The 15,004-nt window shown below is 37.9% G+C and overlaps 2 protein-coding genes across 2 annotated transcripts in view; one reads left to right on the plus strand and one right to left on the minus strand.

The window, feature by feature from the left end:
* Nucleotides 1-15,004, minus strand: part of LOC102029951 (zinc finger protein 850) — a 277,918-nt gene that overhangs the window by 53,600 nt on the left and 209,314 nt on the right.
* The window catches only part of LOC102005458 (zinc finger protein 793), a 55,158-nt gene that overhangs the window by 7,717 nt on the left and 32,437 nt on the right, over nucleotides 1-15,004 (plus strand). Inside the window, exon 6 of the mRNA XM_013522328.1 lies at nucleotides 1,472-2,786. Within this exon, the coding sequence (XP_013377782.1) occupies nucleotides 1,472-2,786 (1,315 nt within the window). The remainder of the gene's footprint in view (nucleotides 1-1,471; nucleotides 2,787-15,004) is intronic.

Consider the following 15,004-nt stretch of genomic DNA (forward strand, 5'->3'; position numbering starts at 1 on the left):
AAGAGTGTAAGTGTTTAGGTTTTTGGTATAAGAAGGATTTTCCAATTGACTCAGGAAACATTAAGGTGAAAGGAAGAGCTAATTTTTTTTTACTTTTTTTTTTTTTTTTTTTTTTGGTACTGGTAATTGAACTCAGGACCTTGTGCTTGCTGGGAAGGTGCTTGTGCCCCTGAGCTATATCCCCAGCCCAGAAAGAACTAATTTGCTATCATTGCAAACATCTCTGTCAACCCTACTTCCCAGATCACACCTCCACTGCCTCTACCTAGTCTTTTATGTCCTTGTGCAATTTTTTAAGAAAAAAGTTTGATATAGAAAAGAATATACGATTAGATTTCATTCATCATCATTATTAGATAATATATAACTGCATTAGCATTTATACGTAGTTCAAAAATTAAACAAAAATCTATGTAACTACTTCTGTCAACTCTCACCAGGATTCCTATAATAATTTGTCTTTTACTTTTCCCTCTTGCTTCCTACCTTGCGGTATTTTTTAAAGACAGCAACCTGATGCCGTTTTTCTACACAAAACATTTTAATTGTCCTTATCCTTTTATAGAATAAAATTTATATGTATTCCAAATTCATTGGAATACATATAAAATGTAAATAAGTTGATCATCCTTTACCTCCTGACTTCTCTTCCTATTACTCACTCCTTTGTAACCACACTGGCCTTCTTACTGTCCCTGAAACATTAAAGAGTCTTCTACTTGTGAGACTTTTTAAACCAGCTGTTTCTTTTACACTTAATATTTTTTCCTAAAAACTGGGTGACTAACTTCTTCACTTCCTTCAAACTTTTGCTCAAATGTTATCTTATTAATGGGTTTTGCCTTTGACACCACCAATACTCCTGATCTCCCTTACCTTTTTCCTTAGCACTTTAGTGTGTTTTAATATAATTTGTACTTGTTTTCTGTCTAAGAAGATAAGGTCCATGAAGCTAAGGATGTTTCTTTTATGGTATTGAAAGCATGTAGAACAGCACCTGGTGCCTGGTAAATATTTGATCAATCAATATTCTTAAATGATGCAGCTATAAGAACAGAGATTACTTCAACAACTGTATTAATTTTACATGTCTAAAATTATAATGGGGTCCAACCATATCTATAATACCTTCTAGGCCTGAGATTTTCCTTCTTGATTTTATTATAATTATAATCACTTGGGGGCTGGGGATATAGCTCAGTGGCATTAGTGCCTGTCTGGCAAGTGCAAAGTCCTGAGTTTGATTCCTGGTACCAAAAAATAATAGTAATAATAATTATAATCACTTATCTTGAAGTTTCTCTATGATGTATGTTTAGTTTTTCTTTTTGTTACTTCAGTATTATAAAAACCAGTGCACTTTCGAGTTTTACTTGCTATTAAATTCACATACCTAACTTTACATATACTTTTCTAAATGTACTTTCTGGTATACAACAGAGAATAATTTTCTCTTTTTACTACTTTTCAGGTTGGAAATCTATGTGTGATTCTGAAGAATTAACACCAAAGCAGGAACCTTATGAAGAACAGTCATCCCAGAAGATAATAGAAAAATTTACAAGCTGTGACTTTAAGTACTCCAATTTGAGACAAGACTGGAAATATGAGGACAGTTTTGAGAGGAAACCAGGAAATCAATATGCATGTTTTAAGGAAGAGACAGTCTTTTATACAGAAGCCTTTGTTGGAGAAAGAGACCAAGAATATAATAAATCTTGGAAAAGTTTCTACCAGAACACACTCCTTCATGCACAACAGATAATCCCCAAAGAGGAGAAAGTATATAGACATGACACACGTAAGAAAAGCTTTAAAGCAAGTTTAATGACTATGAAACCCAAAAATGTCTATGTAGAGAAAAAACTTTTAAAATGTAATGATTGTGAGAAAGTGTTCAGCCAGAGCTCATCCCTTACTCTTCATCAAAGAATTCATACTGGAGAGAAGCCCTATAAATGTGTAGAATGTGGAAAAGCCTTCAGTCAGAGATCAAACCTTGTTCAACATCACAGGATTCATACTGGAGAAAAACCCTATGAATGCAAGGAATGTAGGAAAGCCTTCAGTCAGAATGCACATCTAGTGCAACATCTGAGAGTTCATACTGGAGAAAAACCTTATGAATGTAAGGTATGTAGGAAAGCCTTCAGCCAGTTTGCCTATCTTGCTCAACATCAGAGAGTTCATACTGGAGAGAAACCCTATGAATGTATTGAATGTGGGAAAGCATTTAGCAATAGATCATCCATTGCTCAACACCAGAGAGTACATACTGGAGAAAAACCTTATGAATGTAATGTCTGTGGGAAAGCATTTAGCCTTCGTGCATACCTTACTGTACATCACAGAATACATACTGGAGAGAGACCCTATGAATGTAAAGAATGTGGGAAGGCCTTCAGCCAAAATTCACATCTTGCTCAACATCAGAGAATACATACTGGAGAAAAACCTTATAAATGCCAGGAATGCAGGAAGGCCTTCAGCCAGATTGCCTATCTTGCTCAACATCAAAGAGTTCATACTGGAGAGAAACCTTATGAATGTATAAAATGTGGGAAGGCTTTTAGCAATGACTCATCCCTTACTCAGCATCAGAGAGTTCATACTGGAGAAAAACCTTATGAATGTAATGTTTGTGGAAAGGCTTTTAGTTACTGTGGGTCCCTCGCCCAACATCAGAGAATTCACACTGGAGAGAGACCGTACGAATGTAAAGAATGCAAGAAAACATTCCGGCAACATGCACATCTTGCTCATCATCAGAGAATTCACATTGGGGAGTCACTCCCACCACCTAACCCAGCCAACCACCAAGTCCTGTAAACCTTATCTCCCAAATATTTCTGGAATGTATATACTTTGTCACTCTTTAATGTTGTCACCTTAAAGTTAGGATTCATCTCACCAAGATCACTATTACAGCTTTCTAACAGGTTTTCCTGTATCCACTATTTTTTATCCTCAAATCCGTCTCCCATAATGCAAACATCTTTACAAAGTAAAAAAAAAAAATTAACATATTACTATGTCCAGTTAAAATGGTTTTTTGCTTGCTGTTCTTGGATTAGTATCTACAGCCTTTGAAATTGTCTGTGAGGGTCTCTATTATTTAGTTTACATACCATTCAACCTTATTTTATTCCAGTCTCCTCTAGGCACTAGGCACTTCCCGAGACTAAGACCTTATATTCTTAAAATTCATAGCTCTACCACTATGACATTGTGTGACTAAACTTATCTGAACCTCAGGGTTTTAATTCTTAAAATAGGAGTAATAAAATATATTGTAGAAGTGTGACTAATAAATGAAATAGTTTCTGTTGTAAATTGGTGCATATTATGTGAGAAAACTGCATGTAAAGTACTTTACATAGTGTGTCAACTAGAGCAGCTATTCAATAAATAATAGCTCATAGGTGCTGAGTCCCTATTACACACTAGACACTGTACTGCCTATTCAGCATATATATATATATATATATATATTCACTTCTTACAGCTCAAATGAGATGTGTTAAGTGACAAAGTAGACTATCCTTGGGAAAGATCAGAATTGAGAAAATGCAAAACTTTTAAAATATAATTGAGAGTCTCTGTACTCTTTGTTTTTCTTCCGGTACCAGGAATCGAACTCATGACCTTGCGCTTGCCAGGCAGATGCTGTGCTGCTGAGCTAACTCCCCAGTCCCAAGTCTCTGTACTCTGAGTAAATCAATATAGACACAGGTAATAGAACTACAATACTTATAACTAGTTTTACAAAGTTTTCAAAGAAAATGCATGAGGTTGATCAATAAAATTTTTAAAAAGGGTTCACTGGGAAGAATGGCACAACTTGTATTTAGAACAAGGAAATCAGTGATTATTATAATTAGGAGGAGAGAAAACCAACAAACAGAAATTCATAGGTCCCATTATAAGGCACCAAACGTAGGTATTTGCATGGGTGAATTCAGGTGATTTTGAATACATGTAAAGTGTTAGATACCATAGAAGAAAATGTAAAGCTTCTAAATTTTATCCATTGGTTACAAAGGTGAAATCAAAAGGAATTGGAAAAAAAACTAGTGAATGCTGAGTAGCTACTATTTGCAGACCCTGATGGGGGAAGAAGAGATAACAATGAACAATACAAAAGCCATGTTCTCATGGAATTAAATTCTAGAGGTTGAAAAAGTTAAATTAACACTTAAAACAGAAAACTATCAATTTTCTAAATCTAGAAAACTGAAGAATAACAAGGAAATAAATTAAGGTACATTATATAGCCTATGCTGAAGAGACTCAAGACAATGAAGTTAACAGTTCTCCCTAATTCACAAATTCACTGCAGTTCCACCCAAAATTCCTCAATGCACATTTTTCCTCTGTAATTTCATAAGTTCAGAAATTCACCTATAAAGTATAAATTCTTAAAAGCAATGATAGAATTGTGGAATCTAATATATTTGTTAAAATTTAGGGTTGATACATTAGAGAAAAGGTAGATTTGGGAGATAAAAATTGATATACAACAGGACATGCAAAATAAAATCACAATGAACTATTTCAGAATACTCATATTAGCAAAAGTATCACAGTGTCAAATCCTAGAAACGTAGAGCAATGGGAACACTCACGCAATACTATTGGAAGTGGCTGTACTTAGCATAATTAGGCGATATCTAGTAAAGATGAGAATGTAAATACTGTTTGATTCAGCAGTTCCCCTTAAACCTCTAGAGTCTCTCATGTTTCAGGGTCATTTACATGAAGGTCTTTTGCAGCATTGTTCGTAAGGATGGAAAGTTAGAAGCATTCTATCCATTGGGCTGAGTATATAACTAAAGATATTTCTGTTTTGTTTGCTTCTTTTTGAGACAGAGTCTCACTGTGTAGCCCCAGCTGGCCTCAGACTCACAGCAGTCCTCCTGCCTAAGCCTCCCAAGTGCTGGGATTACAGGTGTGTGTTACCATGCCCAGCAGATAACCACAGACACTTCTATCATGGACAAGTCCCTAAAATAGTATTAATGAAATTGAACTAGAGAATATTTTGTATGATATAGTACCACTTATTTATATAAAGCTTGAAAATAAGCAAATTGATGTTATGTGTATTTTCCATGGTTAAGTACTACATAGGAAGGTAAATGTATTCATGGAAATAATCATAAAATCCACAAGAGTGGTAATCTCTAGAGGGGAAGAAAAATGAAACAGAAAAGGATTCAAAGGGAAAATATTTCTTTAAAAAATAAGCAAGGATAGCCAATTCTTACAATTAAATAAAGCTGGTTGTGAGTGTATGAGTTGAGTCTTACTCTGTATCCTTCTATTTAAACTATTTCATAATAAAAAAGAATATTTAAATAGTGTTTGCTTTGTCACTTAGATCATCACAGTGCCCCAGGTATGTTATTGGTGTCCCCATATTTACAATTTTCTTCCCCAAAAAACTCACTTATAATCAATTTCCAGAGGCAACTACTGTTAAAAATTTAGACTTCATGAGTGTCTTGAGACTATTTATTTATTTAAAACAGGGTCACACTATGTAGCTCAGGCTAGCCTCAAAATCATGGCATCCCTCCTGCAGCAGCTTTCTCAGTGCTGGGGTTACAGGCATGTGCCATTACATCCATCTTTGAGACTATTTTTATACTGAAGGTTTTATTGACCTACTTACCTTCACCATCATCTTAATGTCTGCAGAGCCCCATTTTGTATGCACCATGCTTTATTAATTTCCTGTTGGGCATAACTTAAATTTCTGGAATTGTGATAGACTAATTACTATCCTTTATGTGTTCAGAAAGGATGTTAAATGGGGATGGAAAAAAAAGATGATTCTACTTTTGTTTTAGAACTGTTACCTGATGCTGTAAAACATACTAAATTCCTAGCAGTACTTACTGGTAGCTACTTATTATGGTTTGTATTTAGATATCCCCCCAAAGCAACATGCAGTCGTGGGGCTGCCTTCTAGAGTTTTTGATTGATTCATGGTGCAATGCTGGGATTATGGGTGTGAGTGCTACACCCATCCTGGGGCAGGTAGCTTGTATACAATATAAGGGGGGGGGAAAGGCTTGCTGTCTGTTTCTCCCTTGTTACTCTTGCTGCTTTTGCTGTCTTCCACTGCCATGAACTGTTGCTCCCTACCATGTGCCACTCTGCCTTGGAGCCAGCCACGTATGGACTGAAACCTCACGAACTGTGAGCTAAATAAACTTTTCCTTCCTTAATTTTGGGTGTCAGGTATTTTGTCCCAGCAGCAAGAGAAAAGAAACCAAGACACTACTGTTATTCTTTTATAAAATATATTGAGGGAGGAAAGGTGAAACGAAACTGGAGAAAGGAAATAGAGTGAGGCTGTTATAGTAGAAGCAAGGAGCAGAGACCAAAATTTATTTTAAATAAGTAGTTCCCATAGAGAAAAAAGATACACAGTAACTCTAGATTTTAAAAAGTATATTTAAATTAACTTAGTTACAGTAGTTATAATTAGTACCTAGATCTTGGGGGAGCTTAACATTTTTCATTGTATTTTTATTTGCAACTCAAATAAAAATGATTAAAAATTTCAAAAAGCTAGGCATGGTGGTCTGTGCCTATAATTCCAGCACTCTGAGAGGCTGAGACAGGAGGATCATAAATTTGAGCCCAACCCGGGCAATTTAGTGAAACCCTGTCTCAAAGTGAAAAAGAAAGAGAGAGAGACACAGAGAGAGAGAGAAGGAGGAGGAGGAGGGAAGGAAGAAAGGAAGGAAGGAAGGAAGGAAAGAAAGAAGGGAGGAAGGAAGGAAGGAAGGGGAAAGAAAAAAGAAAAAAAGAAAGAGAAAAAGAAAGGAAAAGAAAGAAAGAAAGAAAAAATAAGAGAAAGAAAAAGAAAAGTAAGAAAGTTGTAGCTCAGTGTAGAGACTCTGGGTTCAGTTGTCTACTACTGTGTGAACTTAAGAGAGGCTTTGGACTTATACACCTGAAAGACTGAGAGTATCAACAGAGCCAAGGATTTCATACCCAGTGAAGTTGTCCTTCCAATACAAAACTATAACAAAGAATAGCTTTCAACATGTATATCTCTTGTCCTTTTGGAGTAATCTATTAGAGAACAAACTTAATCCCATCAAGAGTTTACTGAGAGGACTTGAATTTTTCAAAACTGGAGGAAAATATTTAATATATTCAATTATACAGATCCTTTGTACATTTTGCACAGTTTCTTGCAAAAATAATGCCTTGCAAAGCTATAACACAATATCACAATCAGGGTATTAACATTGATACAAGTCACGGATGTTTAGGTTTTGTTTTATTTATACTCATTTTTCTCTATATGGGTTTAGCTTTATAGTTTTGACCATGTGTGTAAGTTTGTGTGTCTACTAATTTAGTAAAGATGTAGAATATTTTCAATATTTTCATCATCAAAGAATCCTGCTCTTTGTAAACATACCCACATACTTCTTGTACTTCTTTTTATTTTTATTTTTATTTTTTTGGTTTTGGCTTTTCCTCTGGTACCAGGAACCAAACTCACGACCTTGCGCTTGCCAGGCAGGTGCTTTGCTGCTGAGCTAAATCCCCAGCCCCTACTTCTTATACTTCTATTCCCTGTCCTTAATCCCTTACACTCAATAATTTTTCCTATATTTCCATAATTTAATGTTTCAGGAGTGTTGCATAAATGGAATTATGCTATGTAAAGTGTTGAGGGTTTTTTTCACTCAATATAATTCCCTGGATTTTGTCCAAATTGTGTATGTAAATCATTTTTGTAAAAATTACTGAATATTAGTCCATGGATATGCCACAGTTTGCTTAACCATTCACCAGCTGTAGAATATCTAGAACTTCAGTTCTTGGATATTCCTGATAAAACCACTATGAATATTTTTTTGCTTTCATTTTCTGCATTTTGCCCTTGAGACTTCCTTTTTAACCTATACAATATTTATAAGTGTATCAGTGTCCAAATGTTTGATGGTTTCCTATTGATTTTCTGTTTGTATTGACTCTAGTTTGATTCCATTATGGTTGTACAGCATACTTGATGATTTCAACCCTTTAAAAAGTTTGATATTTATTTTATGACTCAGTATATATTTTATCTTGGTGAATCATCTATGGATCCTTAAAGGAATGAGTACCTGTTGTTGTTGGAGCATACTATAAATAATGTAATTAATATATGACGTACAGCTACAGATAATAAATAGTGTCAGCAAAAGCATAATGTGTTCATGTCCTAGTATATCTGTGTAATGACCCGACCCGCGGGTATAGTCAACGAGGACCCTAGAAGGGGAGTGGGGATTATAAAGGGACAAGAGTCACGAAGAATGGAGGCAAGACAGGATTCTGAACAAGCCTCTTTTATTAGCGGGAAGTGCCCTGCTTATATAGGGCATGGAGAAACGCGGAAGTTCTAAGGCGGGAATAACCAAATAACCCGACAAAGGCTGGAGTAACTAGGTAACGGTGGGTAGTCCTAGTTCTTGAGGCGGGAGTAGCTAGGCAACGGTGGGCAGTCCTGACTTAAAGGGAAAGGCGCGTAAGACGGCTACTAATATACAATGGAGGTCAGTCTCGGTCTCCTACAGTGTAAGGCTTACACAGGGGACATATTTATTTTATTTCTCTGCTGGATATATTTATATTCTGTGTTGCTAGACTTGTGCATTATTAAAATTAGCATGTAGCACCTATTTTTCCCAAGTAGTTATGGGAAAAATGAGACTGAGATTGTCATAGTCACCATCAGATAATATTCTCATTTCTCCAAACCCAAACCAACTTCATTTTTGCCAATGGATGTCTGTGAGATGATATCTCAGTATAATTTGATTCACATTTTCCTGATTACTAATGAAAATAAGCAACTTTTCATGTTTGTTAGTAATTTATTCTTTCTCTTCTGTGAAATATCTGTTTATGAATTTCCCCACTTTTTAATTAGCTTGTTGGAATTTTCTTGAATGGAAGGAATACATATTTCCCAAATATTTATCCATTGTTGTGCTATAAAAGCCTAGTTTCTAAATACTATTTTTCTTGCACTGAGGATGATGTGAAGTTTTCAATAGAGGAACATTGTAGAAGGAAGGGGGCTTCTCTTACAGCTTCTGGCATGTGAACCATTTGCTTTTCTTACTGCTCCTGCATGGTTGTTTAGCAGTATGGAAATGTGAAACTATTCAGTGGTGCTCTGACTCAGTCATTTATTTGAGGAACCCTAGAGTTCAGCCAAGGTCAACTGAATATCTCCTCATGGCTGTCCCAAAGCAGACAGTGTAAATTATAGTCCTTGGGCTCACTGCAACATCTGATCCCCACTAAGTGCCTCCTTAGCATCCAGCACTCATGGATACCCTAGACATTTGTTTTCCATAGCCCTCTCAAAGTAGATGCTGTGTTCTCCAAGCCTTGGGCCTGCACTCCAACTATCCCATTGATAAATCAACTGTCTTGAAAGGTTTTCTGCTTGTTTAAATGACTTTAGATCAGCTCTGGCTGGCCCAGATAACTCACCAAAGTTTGCCACCAGCCTATGGGGCTGTAATTATCAAGGGTTAATAATAACCCTTAGTTATTGCAGGCTGATCAGGTCAACAATCTCTTGAACGAGTGTACAGCAAAGGCTAAATAAAAAGAGGTGAATAGAATGACTTCAGGGCTCCAGGAGGGTCAAAGCCCTCTCACAGAATATGAGATTTTCTCAAGACGAAGACCAAGAACTTCTCTGGGTGGCCCATATTTATTAGCAGAAGAAGGGAGGGAAGTACTCAAGAAAGGTGGAACCACTCAAGGACTTCTCCAAGTAAGGTATTAAATCGACCCACCCAGCAGATGCCTGAGGCTAGAGTCTTTATCTAGTTGAGATTGGATCCAAGTATCCTTGGCTGTGATCTTGTCTTATCCTTTGAGGCTTCATGGCTTCACCCGACATTAAAGGCCTTAGTAGGGATTAGTGACTCACAGAGGTTCACTTACTATGAGCCCACTGCCCATCTCCAGACAAGGAGCCTAGGCCTTGGACAGACTCACAAGTAAACATGAAAAGCCCATTGGTTAATTTAAATCCTGCTCAAAGGGATGCTTTGTGAGGACTCTACAGCCCACTTGCTTAATGTATCCTTTGTTAGGTACTCTTTCTCAGCTTTTGTGTACACTCTAGATTCTCCTACATCTTATAGTTAGTCTTTTGCCACAGTTACTATTTACTCTTACTCCATCTTGGTCCAAAACTAGAAATAAAGTATATACTTTAATATCTATATTTTACATGCACTGTAATGAAAGATGTGTTAGGATTAACTTATGGAAATTAATTTTTAAGAAATTGCATATATCATTTCTGATAATATTTCCTTTAGTCATAGGGCCACAACTTTGGCAGGGAGAATGGGAAATTTGGTACCCAGAAAACAAGAATTCACTACCTCAGTAAAATGGGATAATATATAGCTATAGTAATGTCCTTGATGGACCTTAATTTATGTATTTGTTGTGTGTGTTATGAACAAATTTTTCCTAATTAAAGAAGGACAATTCTTGGAGATCTACTCTATTGGTGTTTGCTTATCTCCAGATTTTTCTAAATGACTTGGCAGTTAAGATGACTGCAATGAGCTTGGTACACTGACACATACCAGTAATCCCAGCAATCAGAAGATGGAAAGGAGACTCACCAGTTCAAAGGCAACATAGTGAGACCAACCTGTCAAGAAAGAAAAAAAAAATAAAAAAGAAAGGAAAAGGGGGCCATTTCATCATTTACAGATGTGACTATGGGCTTCCTCAGCCTTCCAACACTGTTTGCCATTTCCTCTGCACTTTCTTTTCATTCTTGAGTGTTCCATTTTGTGGGACTGCCTCAGAGCTCTGAAGTACCTGGCTCCCGTTGTTTACTGTTACTGAGAAATTAGCCAAGGTCGGGGAGGGACTGGTGGCCTACAATGCAGAGGCTTTCTCTTTGGAGAAGCCTCTCTTTTCTCCTCTGCAAGCTTCTAAGGCCTTCAGAAAAATTCCTCTTGTGGCTTCAGGTATAGCTTCTCAATACCCTTCTTGCTGGGAGGTGGGGCGGTCCCAAGTGCTACTGGACAGCACACCTTGGTGTCATGGTTGGTCTTGGAATAGCCAAATGCTACCCCACTCCCACTCCATCTGACACCCTGGGTTCCCAGTCCACGTGTTACTGAGAGCAAAGCTGTCTGCACCTCAGGTATCTAGGAAAGGTCGCTGTCTGTCATGAGTTTGGCAGGGCCCCATGAGAAGTGTACATAACTTGGGGCTGTTGTACATAGTGACTTGACTTTCACTTCAGATAATACAGTTTTTCTCTTGTCCCCAAGACTTGCTGTTCTGCTAATAGATTAGCTATTCTTCCTGTCCCAGATCCTACCCTCCCCTTAAACTCCCCATGAACTTATTCATACGCTGATTGTATAAATAAACATGCTGCAGGTGCTGGGCAGTTCCTTTCTCCCATCAGGAGAGGGGGCTCCATCTGACCTCAGCTTTCTGCATTTTGGCTCTTGCTTTTTTCATCCCCCACCGTCTTCCCTCCAGAGTTTTAAGAGCTGTGGCAGATGCAGCAACATGTGGCCCACAAAACGTTGCTATACCTTGTATTTCTGTTTGTATTTGTATATCATTTCGTGGAAGACTCTTCTGGGACACAGGGCTCTGGAGTTAGAGACCAGGGCCAGGCGCACCTATTACGGATGTACTGCACTCAGGGTGCAGGAGTTCTCAGTTAATGCCCTCTCTTAGGAATCCTTCTTACCTGTGCCAGGCGGGCCCTTTCCACTATGCAGTGTCACTGATGCCCTCATCTGACATCTTTTGGGGAATCCAATCCACGGAGTAGTCATTTGGCATGTCCACCTTAGGCTGAAGCTCAGTTACCACTAGGCCGAAGTAGCAATTTAGAAGTCTGATGGATCGGGTGGCAGAGGAGGAAGGCTAGAGGCGCACCCTCTGGACGACTCTGTTCCGCTTCCACCACGCTCAGCCTGCGCTTGTCTGGCAGCCTGGAGTTCGTGCTCCCCTGCCACTGCGCATAGGCACGCACCATGGGGGGTGGGGGGGAGTCCCACAAATGCAACGGCCTCTGTCGCGAGATGCGACTCTGAGGCGTTGGGGATCAGCAGCTTTTCAGGTTTCTTGTCTGCAGAAGCAGTATCTATAGTTCGCGGCTGGCGGGGCTGGGGGGTGGGGGTGGGCGCTGTCTGAGGCCTGCCTGGAGGGCTCACTAGTGTGCCATGGAGGGCAGAACTGACAGCATTCCTTTGGGCTTTCTCTTCTCTAAGAGGCAGGAGCCGAGAGTAAGGTGGGGGAGGGAGAGAGGAAGACAGAGACAGAGACAGAGACAGAGAGAGACAGAGACTCATGTTCTGGGCTCGAGCCTTCTTAAAGTCTGCATTCTTCCTGAAGACCCTGTCCCCATGTTTTCTGGTTTAGCTTTGTCGCTAGATTGGTGGGTTGATTTGTTTCCAGAGGTGTTTCAGTTTGGGTTTGCTAACCTGCAGCTACTACCGACCAGGGCTGAGGACCCACGCAGTTTTAAAGCGCTGTTTTCTTAATTTGTCAACTCGGAGGAGACCATAGAAACAGCATTTCTATAGTCTCCCCGCAGGAGGAGTGTTTAATACAGCGTGCACTAGATTTCATGGTCAGTGCCTAGGATTTTTTGTTTGTTTGTTTGTTTTTAGCCCTGCTGATAAAGCAAGGCCTCAAAAATTGAGATAAGACTCAGAATTATTCCTTTCCACCGAAATCTTTAGTAAAAGGCGAAAGATTTATGCGATCTGAAGAGAAACCAGAGTATTGGTGCCTAGGATTTTAAGTGGAAGAATATATCAGGTACTGAGAACCCATCAGTTGTCAATACGATATCACTTTTTTCCTCTGTCAAAGCACTAACCTAAGTTTTTATAGTTTTTACTGTTTTTAAGTTTGGCCACGAAGATCAACGCTGGCAACAGATGGACAGGAAGACCTATTTTTCATGCTATGTGAGGCTGGCCCCATTTTCATTTTCAGTATGCTACCTTAGATTTGATAATGTCAAAACTAGAAAAGGGAATCAAGATAAATAAGAGTCACGATAAATAAGTTAGCTGCTATCTCAGACTTATTTGATGAATTTGTTGCAGGTCAAAGTCATGTTATTCTCCTGGATTTCACCTAACTAGATGAGATGCTAGTACCATTTTGAGAAAGAGGCGGTTTTAGAATGTTTATGCCTAATAGGCCAGCATAAAGGTACAGATTTTAGCTGACACCAAGACTCATTATATGCTAAAGGCAGAAATATATGCTGGTGCTGAAGTAAAGACAGCTAGCTAACCCAAACAAACTCACCTTATCAAATGCTACAAGAGTGAGTTGGCTTGTGAAATGTTTTGAAGGTACTAAAAGAAATATTACTGGTGACAATTGGTATAGTTTAGGGAACTTCCTGATGAATTTTAAAAGAAAAATTTGACTTAGGTAGACACTTTGAAAAAAAATAAGAGGGCTATACCGCCTGAATTTTTACCATATAGAAAACAAACAGTTCAGTCATCAGTATTTGGATTTTCTGCTATCAGCACATTAGTTTTGTATATACCAAAAAGGTAGATGTGTCATATTAATATCAAATAAGCATCACAGCTATTCTGTTGACAAAAAGCTTGAAATTATTCAGTTTTATAATGACCTCAAATCTGGAGTTGACACTTTAGATGGAAAATGTGTATTATATTTGATGTCCAGTAGAACCAACCATTGGGCAAAGACAGTTTTTTATGCCATTTTAAAATGTTATGGGTCTTAACTCCCATGTATTTTACCAGTTTGCACAATGAAGTGAAATAATGAAATGTTTTGATTCTATTAAAATCTTTGGGATGCAGTTAATTGAGAAAAATGTGCATTCCAGAATGGTCTCTTACCAAGTACCCATAAAAGTATGACACTTATAGCAAAAATCCTGGAAATGCAGATTCCTACTATAGAAGAGCCCAGACAATCTACTGACAAAAACAAAAGATAGTGCCATATGTCCCAGCAGCAAGGATAGAGAAACTGCTATCCAGGTATAATTTACAAATAAGTATGCACTTATGGCATTTAATTATAGATATAATTTATGGTATACAATATATGGTTTTGATATATATGTTGTAAAACAACTAAATTGAGCTAATTAACATCTGTCATCTGATATATCTATCCTTAAAACCTCATAAAATGCAAATTTGTAATCAGCACTACAAAAAACTTAGTCCTAAGTGTTTTGTTTTTGTTTTTGTTTTTGTTTTGTTTTTGTTTTTTCCTGGTACCGGGAATCGAACTCACGACTTTGCATTTGCCAGGCGCTGTGCCACTGAGCTAAATCCCCAGCCCCTGTCCTAAGTGTTTTGGAAATTAATTTTTATGTTACAAATACTTATGTGATGTGTTTGCACAATAAAAATTTGCCATAAACAGTTTTTACTTTCATAAAACATTAAATTTATGGGTCCCATGAATAGTATATATGAAACTAAAATAAGTCAGTAGTAGCTGCAGGTTAAGGCTTTTTAGTTGGGTGGCTACTAAAGGTAGGAAGAAGCTGTCCTTTCATCCTGAGAGACAAACTTTCCAAAAAAGGAAAATAACATTTCTGCGCCCAACAACAAAAACCTCAGGATTTTACTGACAGAGGTGAGAGAAGGTGCCAATACCTGGTCAAATATGGACATTTTTTCACTGCTGGAGAAAAGCCTTTTCCTCCTTTCTTATTTCCAAGTCTTATATGAAAGTATCTCTTTGGAAGTAACCAGATTGGGCTCAGCATTTTAGTAGTAAGTAGTCTAGGGAATGCAGTTCTTAGGTTTCCAATCACTGAGACTGGTGAGTGCATAGAATGGGTAAATATTAATGCTTATTAGAAATAAATAACATCGAGCAATTTTAAGGCACAGCTAGAGTTGAAAAGGACCTGGGAGATGGGCAAAGCACTGGGACATCTTTTGAATTAAAT

Source organism: Chinchilla lanigera, unplaced genomic scaffold (assembly GCF_000276665.1).
Source record: "Chinchilla lanigera isolate Chin_1 unplaced genomic scaffold, ChiLan1.0 scaffold00067, whole genome shotgun sequence".
Lineage (NCBI taxonomy): Eukaryota > Metazoa > Chordata > Mammalia > Rodentia > Chinchillidae > Chinchilla > Chinchilla lanigera.